Here is a 15,223-nt window from a genome sequence, read left to right on the forward strand (position 1 = left end):
GATTCTTAGCCATTACACCAATACCATCTCATTTTAGTCTTATATAGACCTGCCAAAGAAACAAGTGCACAGCTATCTTGAGAATATTCGTTTACTTTGAACTTCCTTTTTTGCGGTAGCTCTGTATTGGTATGTTTACACGACATTGACATACTTAAAATATGGTAACACTTTACAATAAGGTTCATTAGTTAACATGAACTAATAATGAACTGCACTTATAAAGCATTTATTTATCTTTGTTAATTTCAACATTTACTAATGCATTATTAAAATCTTGCTAACATTAGTCAATGCACTGTGAACTAACATGAACAAACCATGAACAGCTGGATTTTTATGAACTAACGTTAACAAAGATTAACTAATGCTGAACAGAGGTGTTGTTCATGATTAGTTCATGCTAACTAATGCATTAACTAATGTTAACTGATACAACCTTATTGTAGTGTTACCAAACAATATACTACGGGGCTGTTGAATGCTAATATCTGATTGGTTGACGAATGTTCTAAGGTGTGCAATAGAGTGGTGCAGGTATGACATCACTTTGTAGGCCAAAACGCGGAAGCGGGTTAGCATTTTAGCACTTCCGGTTCCCTCGTCCCAAAGTCAATGGGTTTTTTGAATGGGTTTTGTTTAAATGGCTGAAATAAGACCTGTGATAAACACAAACTCAAGACACTTTCCCGTTTCATTCTACGACATAAAATACACCTGTATTACCCCAATCGTGATTTTTTTTAAGCTGTTGTGTGTCTTTAAAAAGACGGTTGCTAACAAGTCGCTAAATGCGACTACAGAGGCAGTCGGGGAGATTAAACGTCATCCCGAAAAGGTAAACTCAATCAGCTTTTACACTTATAATCAGGCTCTTATAAACTAGTCTACCTCAAACTTTCTGGGAAAATGTTTTTAGATTAAAAAAATTTGTGGGAATCTTAGTGATGGTGACGTTGAAATCAAGCGACTGTGGTGTAGTCCGCTTATAGCCTACCTTTAGCTTTTTACTTCTAGCAACTGCATTTAGGCTTCAAAATTCATAAAAGTTGTGTTCATCTGTAAAAATGATCTTGATGGACAAAACGTGCAAGTATCATAAACGTTTGTTAATCACAGAGCTTGTTTTTTACGATAATCCAAAAGCCTATGGGAAAATCCTACTGGGTTTTCTCTTCAGGGAACCAGGGAACTGCCGGTTGGCCTACAAAGTGACGTCATACCTGCACCACTCTATTATTTTCAGGGAAATGCACAGCTACGGTAGTTCCAGGCAGGTCTTGACCGCATTACATGTCCATATCACTTCGCCAAATGATTTCAGTTATTTCAAAGGTCTTTTTACAGTCTACAACAACAAAAGAACCTAACGTTAAACCCACAACGACACTCGCCAAGCAATTAGATAAAAGTTAAAAGTCCGTTACATGACATTTCTCACTAGCGATGCCTAATAACGGCGCTGTTCTTGAGTAGATAATCTTACGTTTCACTATTAGTAGAGACGCTTGTGAACAAATGTCAGTAGACTGGGAAGATTTTAAAATGAGCGGTTCATTCCTAAATCCGTAAGATCTTACCTCCATGCTGTGGAACTACAAACCGGTAGACACAACACAACAGCGCAGAGCTGAAAAGGGGCGGGGCTACATACGGTCTTTACAACTTGAGTATAATATTCTGTTGCCTATGGGGACACAAATAAATATGCTGCCTTTTTTTTCTTAACAGATACATTGTTAGTTTCAACAGTTTTTCCCATGAATATAATGTGATGCTTTCAGACCGAAGTGTATAGCATTACATAAGTCTACTGTTGCTTTCACTTTTAAGCAGCTTCATGGGAAAGTGAATTTTTAGGAACTTTAGATTTTCCCCAGATTTGTCACGCTGGTATAGAGACACTTAAGTTCTTCATTACCTTTGTGTCCATTTGCCTTATAGGGTGAATTCATGTTGATTGGGACATTTTTTCCAAGTCATCTCAATGGCAAAAAGTGTCCCAATCACCCTGAATTCACCCTACTTGCACTACCATTCAAATGCTTAAAATATCTTTAAAAGAAGTCTGTTATGCTCACCAAGGCTGCTTTGATAAAAAAAAAAAAAAATATATATATATATATATATATATATATATATATATATATATATATATATATATATATATATATATATATATATATATATATATATAATAAATACATAAAACAGTAATATTGTGAAATATTTTTACAATTTAAAATAGCTGTTTTCTATTTGAATATTTTTCAAAAAGTAATTTATTCCTCTGATGATAAAGCTGAATTTTCAGCATCATTACTCCAGTCTTCCAGATCATTCAGAAATCATTCTAATATGATGATTTGCTGCTCAATAAACATTCTTTGTTATTATAATCAATGCTGAAAACGGTTGCGCTGCTTAATATTTTTTGGCGGAAACTGTGATACATCTGTTTGAGGATTCTTTGATCAACAGAAAGTTCAATATACAGAATTTATTTGACCTTTTTGTAGCATTATAAATGTATTTACTGTCACTTTTGACCAAATGAATACATCCTTGCTGAATAAAAGTATTAATTTCTTTTAAAAAAATGTAAAGGTGGTTTACATATTTGATTTATGCCCTTTTGAAGCCAAAAAAAGTGATATATTCATGTTTAGTTATACAGATGAACGATCTCAATTACTGGTAAAGTATTCCCTACACTGGTTCGGAGACCAAGGCCCGGCGCTTTGTTTATGGCTTTAATAGCCTTTTAGTCATGATTTACTGCAGATCTGCCTCTTGTAGTCGGATTGAACACATTAATGAGGTGATAAAAGATGGTTTCGTTCTGCTTCTCAATACAATCCCACCTTAATAATATGAGTTAGCCTATCTAATATATTACTGAAATGTATTAAAGATTCTTTGTTCTTTGTCTTTATTTATTGTATTTTTTACTTGTTGGATATGTGCCTGCTAGGAAGGTGTTGGCAACAGTCTGTCTGTGTTATAAGACAAAATGTAAATAAAAGGTCCTGTTTTTATGAGGACAAATGTGTTGACAGTGCAGTCATGTCCTCTGTGTGACTTGAGTGCAAGAGACATTTCAAAAAGATAGTAACTTAGAAACCATTGAACACACAACTTTTTCTAATCTAAAGAAAATGTATTACCTGTACAAAAAGAACAAAATAATAAAAGAAAGTGCTTAAATCTCGTGAATTGTCACTGCGATGCAACTACAAAAAATTATAAGTATAACAGTGCAAACAGCCCATAGCCTTGAAAAACATCAAATGGCAAACATTAAACAACTTACAGTAATAAAGTAATAAAAAAAAACATGGACAACTATGGGGTGATGATAAACACAAGAACAGTTGATGCAATTTGACATTTACACATTCGATTAATGGACATTTTACGGCACTTCATTTTTATAAAATGACCACGGAATAATTTGCATTGTGAATTTTACATTTTAGTGGTTATATGACATTTTTAATAAAATAAAACTTTTTTTAGGGATTTTTTTTTATCGCTTAGCCTCTGAAACCACTTGTATTTCTTCTGGATTTTGATCTGGAGTCACACTGGTTTTTATCACATGATCCTCCATAGCTTGAGGGACACGCGGAGCATGGTTTTCCTGTTTTATATGGAGCCTCTCCTACCCAGTTACCCCTAGAACAGAAGCAACATATGCAGGTTTGATTACTTTCCCATTTATTTTTCTTGCACAAATCTTTTTATTAAGTATAATCATAATTTACTACATTTTTTTAATTAAAATGATTGTACTGATACAGTAGAAAATGAGTCTTACTTGATAGAATAGTTGCAAACCAGTAAGGTGGCCTGTTTCCATGTACTCCCAAACACATATATGTTTGAACACCTTCTGACAGCACATCCGATCTTATTGCTGGTGGCCCACACCATCTAAAAAAGTAATTACTAAAAATTATTATCTATATATGGACGTATTATTAATATATGAAGGATCATGTGACTCTGAAGACTGGAGTAATGGCTGAATATTCAGCTTAGCCATCACAGAAATCAATTAGCCTACATATAGCATATATATTCAGCACCGGTCAAAAAACATTACTATTTTAATGTTTTTGAAAGAAGTCTCTTATGCTCATTAGGCCTGCATTTATTTGATCAAAAATACAGAAAGAACAAATTTTCATCAGCCATTACTCCAGTCTTCAGTGTCACATTATCCTTCAGAAATCATTCTAATATACTGCATTTTTTATCAATGTTGGAAACAGTTTATTTATTTATTTCATCATTCATTTATGTTAAATAGAAATATTTTGTAACAATATACACTAATTCAAAAATTTGGGGGTCAGTTTTTTTTCTTTATTTTTATTTTTTTTTAAAGAAATTAGTGTTGCACTGATAAAAAGTAATAGTAAAGATGTATATTATTAGAAAATATTTTTATGTTTAATAAATGCTGCTCTTTTTTATTTTTTATTCATCAATGAATCCTGAAGAAAAAAAAAAAAAAAAAAAAAAAAAAAAAAAAAAAATATATATATATATATATATATATATATATATATATATATATATATATATATATATATATATATATATATATATATATATATATATATATATATAATTTTGGAAACCCACCTGAGTGTAGTGTGTGCAGACTGAGCCGCTGCATTTATTGGGGAAGGAGAAAGAGTGTCTCTCGTCATACCAGGATCTTACCAGATCAACGATCGATCTGTATCTGCAAGATAAAAGAAATTGTAACAATCATACTCAGAATGTGTAGACAGTGTTAATAAAATCCAGAATTGATAGTTTTCAGATAAACAGTATCATGCATGCTGATACCATTAGTGTACCCATTTTCGGTAGGCCTAAGTTTTTGTAAGTGTCTGTACCTTCCAGAGATAATGGACAGATTCTGTCCACTGGACCGCAAAACATGAGGCGGTCCATGGTCCCATATGCACTGTGAGGCCCAGGACTCTGCAGATTTAGCCAGTCTCTCATCCCACACCTTACCAAGAAAAGAGAGGGTAGATAAACAAATAATTAAAAGAATATAGTTCACCCAAAAGGACCATGCAATGACAATGAATAGGACCAAAAGATGTCAAGCAAAATTATTATAAACATTCTCCACACGACTATATTCTTCCGGGAAGACTCAAGTCAAGCTCACTTGAAGATGTTTAAACATGTAGCCTAATATACATTTGATCTTTTATTATACTTTTACGAAGAGTTTGAGTCCTTTTTGGACACTTTCAGTCACCATATAGCCTACCTTGCATTAAAAGAGCGTCCAGGTTGTCTTGAAATGAAACAATTTTTTTTTATGTTGTGTGTTTGCTAAACCTAAGACATTAATAATGCGAAAAACCTACCATATATTCCATATTTGCTGCGGGTGGGAAGACCTGTGAGCGCACGCGGTTGTGATAGTCCAGTAATGCCTTCATATCTTTGCTGGAGATGAAGCGTTTCCGCCGCGCTCGAGGTGCGCTGGTGTAGCTGCTGTTCCTCAGCACAGCCTCCATGGAAACCTCATTGAGATGAAGCAGCTCTGTAGCGCCGCTCACCGCCACCGCTGCTGTCATGCACGGCAGCGTCCACAAGGTGGCAGCGAAGAACAGCTGAGCGCAGGCCAAATTCATCTCGCTGCCTTCTGTCTGGTTGGCTGCAGGTGCTTTATTTGTGGAAAGAAAGAGAATACAATGTCAACAATCTCTCACTGTATTAGCCAGCTAAATAACACTAAAGGTGAGGAATGTAACTCATAGTCTCTATTCAAGTGCAAGTTGCATATACCGGTAGTTTAATCCTGCAATGTCTGTTAGTAAGATAGCCAGACCATTTAAACCACAGTAACAGATAAACAACATAGTGATATAATTAGGGATATTATTAGCTATAATTGGTAATTACAGATAACCTACAGTGTAAAATGTATAGTCAAAAACATATAGGTAGTTATATAATTTAACCCTACAATTTGCTTTGTTAGTTAGCCTATAGACAGATGTTATTTTATCCTGCTAAAAAATTATAAAATAATTTAAATATTATATAATGTCCTGGTTTCACAGACAGGGTTTAGATTAAGCCATGATTAGGCCTTAGTAAGCGTGCTTTAGAAAGAAGGGAAAAAACATTACTGATGTGCATATCATTGCAAGTTGCTTTCAGTTAAAACCACTCAAACATGCATTTTAGTCTGGGACTAGCTTAAACCTTGTCTGTGAAACCAGGGGAATATATAATAACTATAAAGTTCTAAAATAACACTATACTCTGTGTATATTCTTATCAAAAAAAAAGTCTCATGGTTGACAGAGCAAATCATAGGGTTACATTGCAAAAGGGTTTAACCAAACTGACGAACATTACACCCAAATGCCCTCACTAGTCTTTAAAGATATTACATGACCATCTCAAGGAAATACATCAACAACAAATATCTTTCAATAAACTCCTTTACAGTTTTTTCTTAATCGAATAAAAAAGTGAACACATAATGGCTATTTAAGATAAAATTGCTGTGTATACTTATGAATGTAGTCCTGCAGTCTGAAGAGAGCGGGGGTCCTCAGTCTTCACAGCTCATGCCTTCAGGAGTGATTCCAGCACTTTAGCACAGCCTGGAGAAGAGCAGCTGAAAAGATCTCCACCTTTGCAAACAACGTCTTTGACATGTGTGGCAGCGAACTTTAACTGGGCCAACTCTCTAAGGCCATTTGACGTAAAAGAAAAGCCCTTGTCTCTTTTTCTTCCCCCACAGGGATGTTCCCAAGGTTCAGGAAACAATTTAATGGAAGGCTTTGCTTTTTCAGCACACACTCAGTTTGGAAGCTCCAAACAGCCATGCTCTCCAACAGGATTTTAAGATTGATGACTTTTCAACAACTCTTTCCATTACCTTTGTGATTTTCAAATGTTTTTTGTGTTGTTTTTTACAGCTTTTGGGGGCAAAGTTCACCTCTGATTTCACATCCTATCATACCAGTATATAGCATCCTTTGATTTGCATATACTGGTAGGCTATAGTAACTACAAAATTACACACAGCACATGCACAGTAATATTCAAAGACAAATGTTATATATATATATATATATATATATAGTGGGTACATTTGGCCCTTGTTCCTTTAAATCATACATTTCTGTTCCTTGCTTATATTGGACATTTGTGATTTTTTTTGTGAGCTTTGGTTGGAGCTGCACTCAGCCATCCTGGCAAACTGTTTCAATAAAATAAGTTGAATAAGCACAGGCAAGGATTTTATAAAAGGGGGGGAGTTGTTCTATAAATTAAAGTCCAACTTTTAAAGTTATAGCCGAGTCAGCACATTGTTCCAGCTGTTTATTCAGGAAGGACATGCCATGTGTAATATCTCTAGTCAGGCATTGCCAATATAGGCTATACACTGCACAACTGACTGTCGCAACTACTGAGCAGGGTCATCGAGAACATTGCGTTACACATTCTGACTTATTAATGCTATGTGGCAATTCAAAATATTCACCTCATCATTGAGCAGAAATGTCAATAATATCATTATCATTTCCGTTAAAGATTAGTAAATGACTACAGATTGTTGTTTAATTGTTACGGTATGTGTCCACTGTGTGAAATGTTAGAGCTTTACAGACAGAAAAATGCAAGGAGACACAAATAAAGACTCGTTTTTTTTTTTTTGAAAGATGTTGGAAAGACACCAACTTCATTTCTAATTAATAATTTCAAATAACTACACTACCAGCCACAATGAAAACAACATGTAAAGATATCATTTAAGCAATAAATACACCAAAAACTAACTTTTGACACATTTTGACACACTTACACGTGACAAACGTCACTGCCTGAGAATCTTAAAGTAAAAAAGAAAGAAATAAAGCTTTTACTTCAGCTTTTTATTCAGCATGTACCAGTAGTTAAGGGTCACTGTCCTCAAAGGAAACTTAGCAGTCATCCTCAAACTGCCACGGTCGGCGGGGTCAAGGTTCAACTTGAGGCCTTTTTGGAAGACTTTCTCTTACAGGCAAACTGTTCTCTAGTCTAGACAAACATATGATGTCATTTCTTAACATACACCATGTTGCAACCTTATGGTTTAGTCTTTGTAGACAAAATGCACAAGTTTAGCCATTCCATTGACGAGAGGTTCTTCCCCGTGTCAAATGTTTGTCAGCTTTATGTGCTAATATGACGTAGGCTAAGCTACAATGAGCCCTTGTGGAGTGGAGTGTTTAAAAATAGCCACAGGCATGTCTCTGTCAATTCTGTCACATACTTAATAGTGTTGTCATCACACATCAAAGGAGGTGATGAATGTTGAGCAGAAATATCTACTGAATCACTCAGTGCATGTACAAGCAGTAGCTAGATTACATTAAGCTTAATTCATTCGCATAATATTACCTTGACTGCACCTCATTCATGCTTCCCGTCTGCATAATGCTGAAGGATCCTTGTGCATTGTGGGAATGAAAGAGAGAGAAAAAGTGACTTAAAAGGTGCACAGCTGTGCCATTATCTCCTCCACAGCAATGAAAAGGACAGTCAGGTCTTTCTCTGTATAATCACGTCATTTAGCATAAATCCAGGGCTTCCCATTCCCTGCCACTGCTCCATTTCTCATGTCAGCAGTCCAAACTTTGTTTTGGCGGCCCTGAAAACAAATTTGCGAAGTGATGTAGCTGTTCATGGTGATGGATAGTTTTGAAGGGAACAGAGACAATGGGTCTGTTCTGACCACCGGTTACTGGAATTAAAGAAATCACACACACACACACACATATTCGAATTACACATTGATTTAGCAGTCACACTTTTACAGCAGTGGAACTAATTATTCATATGCAGATGCAAACTTATATTGGCACAATTTGGCTGACACTTTTATCCAAAGGTGCATTAAAACTAATTCATTTTTTTCAGTATTCCAGTAGATATTAAAAATGTAATTAAAAATGTATTAACAATCATAACAGAAAAAGATTAGCAATGTAGAATCTGTGAACAAATAACACTGATAAAAGGAAAATATATAAATTAAAACGAATAAGCAAATTATTCAGCGGACTGAATATTGACAACTGTAATTCCGTTAATCAATCTATTTTGTTCTCAAATCATTAAAAAACATATAAATATTTAAATAAATAAAAATAAATAAATAAATACAAATTCTGTCATCATTTTAGTCAACTTTTAGGAAATTCTGCATTTAATAAAAAAAACATAGTAGTAAAATAGTATAACATATAGGCCTACAGCCTGTGAACAAATAACATTGATCAAATGAAAACTGTAGTTCAGTTATAGATCAAATTATTTTATCCTCAAATCAATCAAAGTCACCAAATGGAATTTCTATCAGCATTTACTTTATTTCTTTGTGGAACACAAAAGATGAAGAATGTTTTGTCCATAATAAAAATTAAAGGGGTCCAAAACAACAATGAATAACAAAATAACATAAAGGGGTCTACAACACACATGTTGGGTTTTCATGTTTTATGGGGACTTTCCATAGGCGTAATGGTTTTTATACCGTGCAAACCCTATTTCATATCCCCCTACACTGCCCCTGCCCCTAAACCTACCCATCACAGGAGACATTCTGCATTTTTACATTGTCAAAAAACATCACTTAGTCTGATTTATAAGATGTTTTCCTCATGGGGACCAAAACATTTCCCCACAAGGACTGGGATTTCGGATATTGCCATCTTTGTGGGGACATTTTGTCCCCATAACGTAGGGATTACCAGTCCACACATACACACACACACACACACACACACACATGCACACACACACGTTTGTTTTTGTGAAATGTGAGGACATTCCATAGGTGTAATGGTTTTTATACCGTACAAACCATATTTTCCATCCCCTTACACTGCCCCTGCCCCTAAACCTACCCATCAAAGGAGACTGTGCAGTTCACTTTCTGTGAAAAAAACCTTGTTCTGTATGATTTATAAGCATTTTGAAAAGTGAGGACATGGGGAACGTCCTCATATTTCACCCTCTTTTTGTAATACCTATGTCATACCCATGTCATTATACACATTTGTGTCCTGATATTTCACAAAAACATGCCCACACACACACAAACACGTCTGGTTCACTATCTTTGTGGGCACTCTCCATAGACATAATGTTTTTTATACTGTACAAACTGTATCTTCTATCCCCTTTAACTAACCTTACCCCTAAACCATCACAGAAAACTTTCTGCATTTTTACATTTTTAATTTTAAAAAAATTACTTTTAAAAATATAGCGTCTTTTGTGTTCCACAGATGAAAAGAAAGTCATGTTTGGAGCAACATGAGGGTGAGTAAATAATTCTCATTTTTGATTGGATTACCCTTTTAAGATTTTGTGAGACTTTTTAGCCCATATCAAACCATAATTATATTTCTCTCATGTGGGGGATCTGTAAAGGTCCATTTTATGAAGCACTCATGATGTCAAGCTGTAACATTTCAGATTTACCGTCAGGAATGCTCTGAGGAAGAGACAAAGCCATAACTCATTGAGGCCCCCTTCTGTGAGACGGTATGAAGTGGGTCAAGCTTGGGTGAAACATCTCTAGCCAATCAGGCCAGAAACATTCCCACTTCCTCTAATATGACATCATCTTGTCTAGACACACAAAAGTGTGGTGTCTAAAGGGTTTTACCGGTGGGCAATGCAAATATACAACCCCAAATTTTGTAACATGCTATAAAAACAAGAATCTGTGATTTGTACAAAGTACAAAAATGATTTCCACTGTTTTCACTGAACAACTTAATTTTATTTTGTAAATATAAACAAATTTTGATTTTGATGCTGCAACACACCAAAAAAGTTGGGACAGAGGCATGTTCACCACTGTCACATCACTGAGGGCTCAAAGGTCACACACATTCAACAAAGGTCTCCTGCCTTGCCCTACAAGTACTGAGATTTCTCTGGGTTCCCTGAATCTTTTCACAATATGATATGGTAGATGGTGAAAGACATAAATTCTTTGCAATCTTGAATTGAGAAATTAGATTTTTGTTCCAAGAGTTTAACATGGATATTCTATAAGCTTTTCACTTTTATTTTGCCTCTCTCCCTCTCTCATTTTTTTTGGAGTGTGTAGCAGCCATCAAAATGTGTGATTTCTTTGCATTTTAAAATGTCCCAATTTTTCTGGATTTGGGGTTATATACAAGGTGTGTGTGTGCGTGCGTGTGTGTTTAACATCCCGTCAGAGAGTCAGACTGCTCTGTCTGGCACAATGTGAGGAAGCAGAATGGAGAGAAAGCATAGCCAAATGGCACACATGCTTGGAAACTCTGCCTCTGAATAAATACAGTCTTTCCAATAAAGAGTACAACAAGGGCAAGCCTGTGGAACTTTCCAAGTTGCCTAAAGTTCTAAATCATACAAAAAAAATATTCTTTATTATTATTGAACAGTACATGTTCTCTCAAATGTATCTGTAGATCTTCACGTTTGGGTCTCATTCAGGTAAAAACTGGTTTTCAACAAATGGCATGCAGATGAGGTGGGATAAGATGATACATCTTTGGAGACGATTTTGATTAACCTCAAGGTTTTTTGTGACTATTATAGTGCCACCTATTGGACAGTAAAAGTCTGTTTAAAAATCTGCAAAACTCCTCTTTACATCTTCAAAGAGTATAGGTGATAAATATTTGTATAAAATATATAATTTTGTCATGCTTTAAAAGAGCTAAAGCTTTTGAACTCATATTTCTGTTCTGGTGTTATCCTCTTAAGACCCAGGAAAGTATTTTTAATTTAATATTTGTTCATGTCATTATATTGTTTAGCATAAGTACATTTTATTTAAAGAGCACATTTAAATTCAGCTTACACCGACCAAGTGCTGTACAAAACAATCATAAAATAAAAATAAAAATCGGAAAAAAAAATCGAAAATCGAGAAAACTGTTACTAATCCATAATTTAATAATCAGGAAAAGCTAAAGAGTAATATTTTATTCATATATTATTCATATGTCCTCGTCCGTAGACACTGGGACTCAGTTGTGTAAAAAATGACATGAAATTACACGTATAGGCAAAAACAATGGGATTTTTTTTCTTTTCTTTATTCATCAATCAATTTTCAGGTTGCTAGGTTTTTTTTTAACCAAACTTTGCTTAAAGATGATTCTCAACTATGTTATGAAAGATATAACGTAATGAGTTGATATACCATTTTACTTTATGGAATATGTGGGTAAAATGGCCATTCATGGGTTTTCCCATTCAATGTAATGTATCTATACACTGTATAAAATTTGCATTTTAATGTGTTCTTGAAGTAATGGAATGGAAAAAAAGAAGTGTAATAATGAGAGTAATAGTTAATAATATCTAATATTTTAAAATATGAACATTTATATATAATTTCTTTCCCTATTCACTTGTCTCCCAAAAATGCCTGATAAACATGCTTTAAGTCAAAGTGTCCTCTATTGCCCTGTTTTGTAACAGAAACTCATATTTTGATTAGAAACCCCATAACATTTTCCTGCGGTGTTGATTGATAACAAACAATTTGAAAATTAGTCCGATTTAAATTATAATTATATTACAAAATATTATCATTTTCCAAGAGCTAAATTTGATCTTTCAGTCATTTTTAAAGATCAAGGAGAAGTTGTCGTCCTGGTGAAACCTCAAAACAAATGGTATCACTGAAAAGCCCTGCATGTGCTCTTTACAGGACATTTTTACAGGACATCCATTAAAACTGTGACATATGGTGTCAGAGAAATTCACTAAAATATAATGTCCTCGTAGGCTACCAGGAGAGTGGCACCCATGAGGTTAAAATCTCATACAATGGGGAATGATTTTAATTCTGTGAGTTCGTGATTTTTTTTTTTATAATGACGGCAGACTGAGCAGCAACTCACCCGATTCCAGATTGCGAAATTACAACAACTCCTAGAGCAGCGAACGTTTCGCTCATGCATATTAATCAAATAGCGCCTGCGTGTTTGGTAACCTTCCTATTGCGGGCGTCTGACTCTTGGATATTAATTAGGTTATGGTGACGTTAGTTAGTGGTTCTCCAATGGCGAACGCGTTCTCATGAATATTAATCAGTAACCCGTAACCATAGTAGGATTCGTAGTACTATGGTTTCTGCTTCCGCATTCAAACACACATTCAGCACATAGAACAACATGGCTGCAGTAGGCAGCTTAGTGAACAGTTTGGCTTGTTTCTGGAGACAGCCATGTACCCGTGCTTATTTACCGCACTTTTTCTTATGTATTTCGTTTACAGGATCGGTTTTGAAAATGATGGACCTCGTGCCGGAGAGCTACTTCAGTAGCAGTAGAAATATTTTAAATCTGTGAGTACTTGTCTATGGTAGCTACCTCACCCAGCTAGAACTCATTGAAACACTGTAAAACTAAATAATTTTACTAGAAATGTGTTCGTTTTTAGAAAATAATAATAATATGCAACATAAAGTAATATATACAATAATAAAAGCAACGCATGTCATTGACAACTTAATATGACATTGATGTTTGGCTCAAAGTCATTTAATCTTTTTTACTTTCAGATATTTCGTGAAAGTTTCTTGGGGATGGACCATTGTTTTGCTTCTGCCTTTCATCCTTTACTCCAACTCTTACAACAAAAGCCGCACATTTGTGTTAAAGCGGCTTGCGTCACTACTGGTAGCAACATCAATTTGGTACACCTGCACTGAGTCTTTTTTCTACATTGAAGACATTACAGGTTCATGTTATTATGAGTCAGACAACATGCAAATCATCCATGGGGAGATTACCACAAAAGCGATGTGCAAGAAGGCTGGATTCATTTGGGACGGATTTGACATATCTGGGCACTCCTTCATCTTGACCTACTCTTCTCTTGTGATTGTGGAGGAAATGGTGCCCATGTTACACATAACTGGCGTTTACAGAAGCTCTCCTCTTGATTGTCTTTATATAGCACTTAATGCTATTGTAGCCATCTGGATATGGATGTTCGGATGCACTTCTGTGTATTTCCATGATTTTATTGACAAGATTCTAGGGACCTTGTGTGGGATATTAGGGTGGTACGTGACCTATGTTGTTTGGTACCCATTTCCGGTTTCTCCAGGTCTCCCTCCACAGGAGAAACAACATGCTTAGAGTGAGAACTAAATAATACAAGTGCACTACAACAAGCTTTACATATCTGCACTGTTTATGTTATGTGATGGGTTAGCCATCCACGTGGGGCAGAAGGCAGCTGGTGATCCTAAAATGACAATCTGTAATCTGAGAAGTCGCATCTGAACCTTATTGTTGCCTTCTAAAGTTGCGTGGCTTTATACAGAGCTGGAATAGTAAACCTGACATTAAATTTAGCTTATACATTAGTGTGCTGCTACCTCCTGTAATCGACCTGCAATCTTCAGCTGAGCTGCCTTTTAACAGTAAATATTTAGACTTTGTCCTCTGGAACAAAACATTTTATTAAACATTTTTTTTTGAGGTCAGAGAATTACAGCGCAATGCTTTGTTACATAGTTAAATTGTGTTTTCATGGACCATTTTATGTGTTCTGCCTAAAGGCCAAACTGTTGTTCATTTAAATGTGCCACTGTTAGATTCATCATTCACAGTTGTTGTCATTCCTCATATCACTGATGAATGTTAAAAGTCTGATCATTGTATAACAAGAAAACAGACACCGCCTGTTCTTGGAAACCTAAAATGTACTGTTTGGAATATTATAAGAGTATTTGGTGACTGGATTGTTGTTTGAGTGATACTTTTTTTTGAGTGCCCCTATTATGCTATTTTAAAGGCTCCTAATTTAGTTTCGAAAGGTCTCTTACAATAGGTTTCCATGCATCAAAGGTCAAAAAACACTTTCATTTTCTCATTATGTACATTGCACATCACCACATTGTTCAATGATTTCTCAAACGACTTCCTCCACCCCATTGGAGCTCCAGAGAGGAGGAGCTGATAAAATGATATTCAGCTCCTCCTCTCTGGAGCTTCAATGGGGTGGAGGGATTGAGTTGTGGGTAGGGTTAGGGTGTGGTTGGCTATTCTAGCTCCACCCATTAGGCACAAATTACATTCGCCCCTCCTCTCTGGAGTTCTAGTAGGGAGGAACTACATGTACGCTCCACCCTCCTCTGATTGGTCTGATGGCC

General features: G+C 35.4%; 2 protein-coding genes across 2 annotated transcripts; one reads left to right on the forward strand and one right to left on the reverse strand.

The window, feature by feature from the left end:
• Positions 1-2,488: 2,488 nt before the first annotated feature.
• Positions 2,489-6,714, reverse strand: r3hdml (R3H domain containing-like). The gene is made up of 6 exons (XM_079802337.1): positions 6,565-6,714; positions 5,403-5,704; positions 4,914-5,032; positions 4,654-4,756; positions 3,821-3,936; positions 2,489-3,678 (listed from the first exon to the last, which is right to left on the reverse strand). Exons 2-6 carry the CDS (start codon positions 5,670-5,672, stop codon positions 3,537-3,539), a joined length of 750 nt encoding a protein of 249 aa, XP_079658463.1. The 5' UTR covers positions 5,673-5,704; positions 6,565-6,714; the 3' UTR covers positions 2,489-3,536.
• A 6,517-nt stretch (positions 6,715-13,231) lies between these two features.
• Positions 13,232-14,804, forward strand: fitm2 (fat storage inducing transmembrane protein 2). Its single transcript, XM_079802325.1, has 2 exons — positions 13,232-13,405; positions 13,622-14,804. The coding sequence occupies exons 1-2, from the start codon at positions 13,233-13,235 to the stop codon at positions 14,202-14,204; spliced, it is 756 nt and encodes a 251-aa protein (XP_079658451.1). The 5' UTR covers position 13,232; the 3' UTR covers positions 14,205-14,804.
• Positions 14,805-15,223: the final 419 nt, after the last annotated feature.

The sequence above is a fragment of the Gobio gobio genome (assembly GCF_949357685.1).
Source record: "Gobio gobio genome assembly, chromosome: 21".
Classification (NCBI taxonomy): domain Eukaryota; kingdom Metazoa; phylum Chordata; class Actinopteri; order Cypriniformes; family Gobionidae; genus Gobio; species Gobio gobio.

Coding starts and splice junctions, on each gene's coding strand:
- fitm2 (XM_079802325.1), top strand. CDS start 13,233: ATGGCTGCAGTAGGCAGCTTAGTGAACAGTTTGGCTTGTTTCTGGAGA. Junction 13,406..13,621: donor AGTAGAAATATTTTAAATCT/GTGAGTACTTGT, acceptor TTTTACTTTCAG/ATATTTCGTGAAAGTTTCTT.
- r3hdml (XM_079802337.1), bottom strand. CDS start 5,672: ATGAATTTGGCCTGCGCTCAGCTGTTCTTCGCTGCCACCTTGTGGACG. Junction 5,033..5,402: donor CAGCAAATATGGAATATATG/GTAGGTTTTTCG, acceptor TTTCTTGGTAAG/GTGTGGGATGAGAGACTGGC. Junction 4,757..4,913: donor CTGTCCATTATCTCTGGAAG/GTACAGACACTT, acceptor TTTATCTTGCAG/ATACAGATCGATCGTTGATC.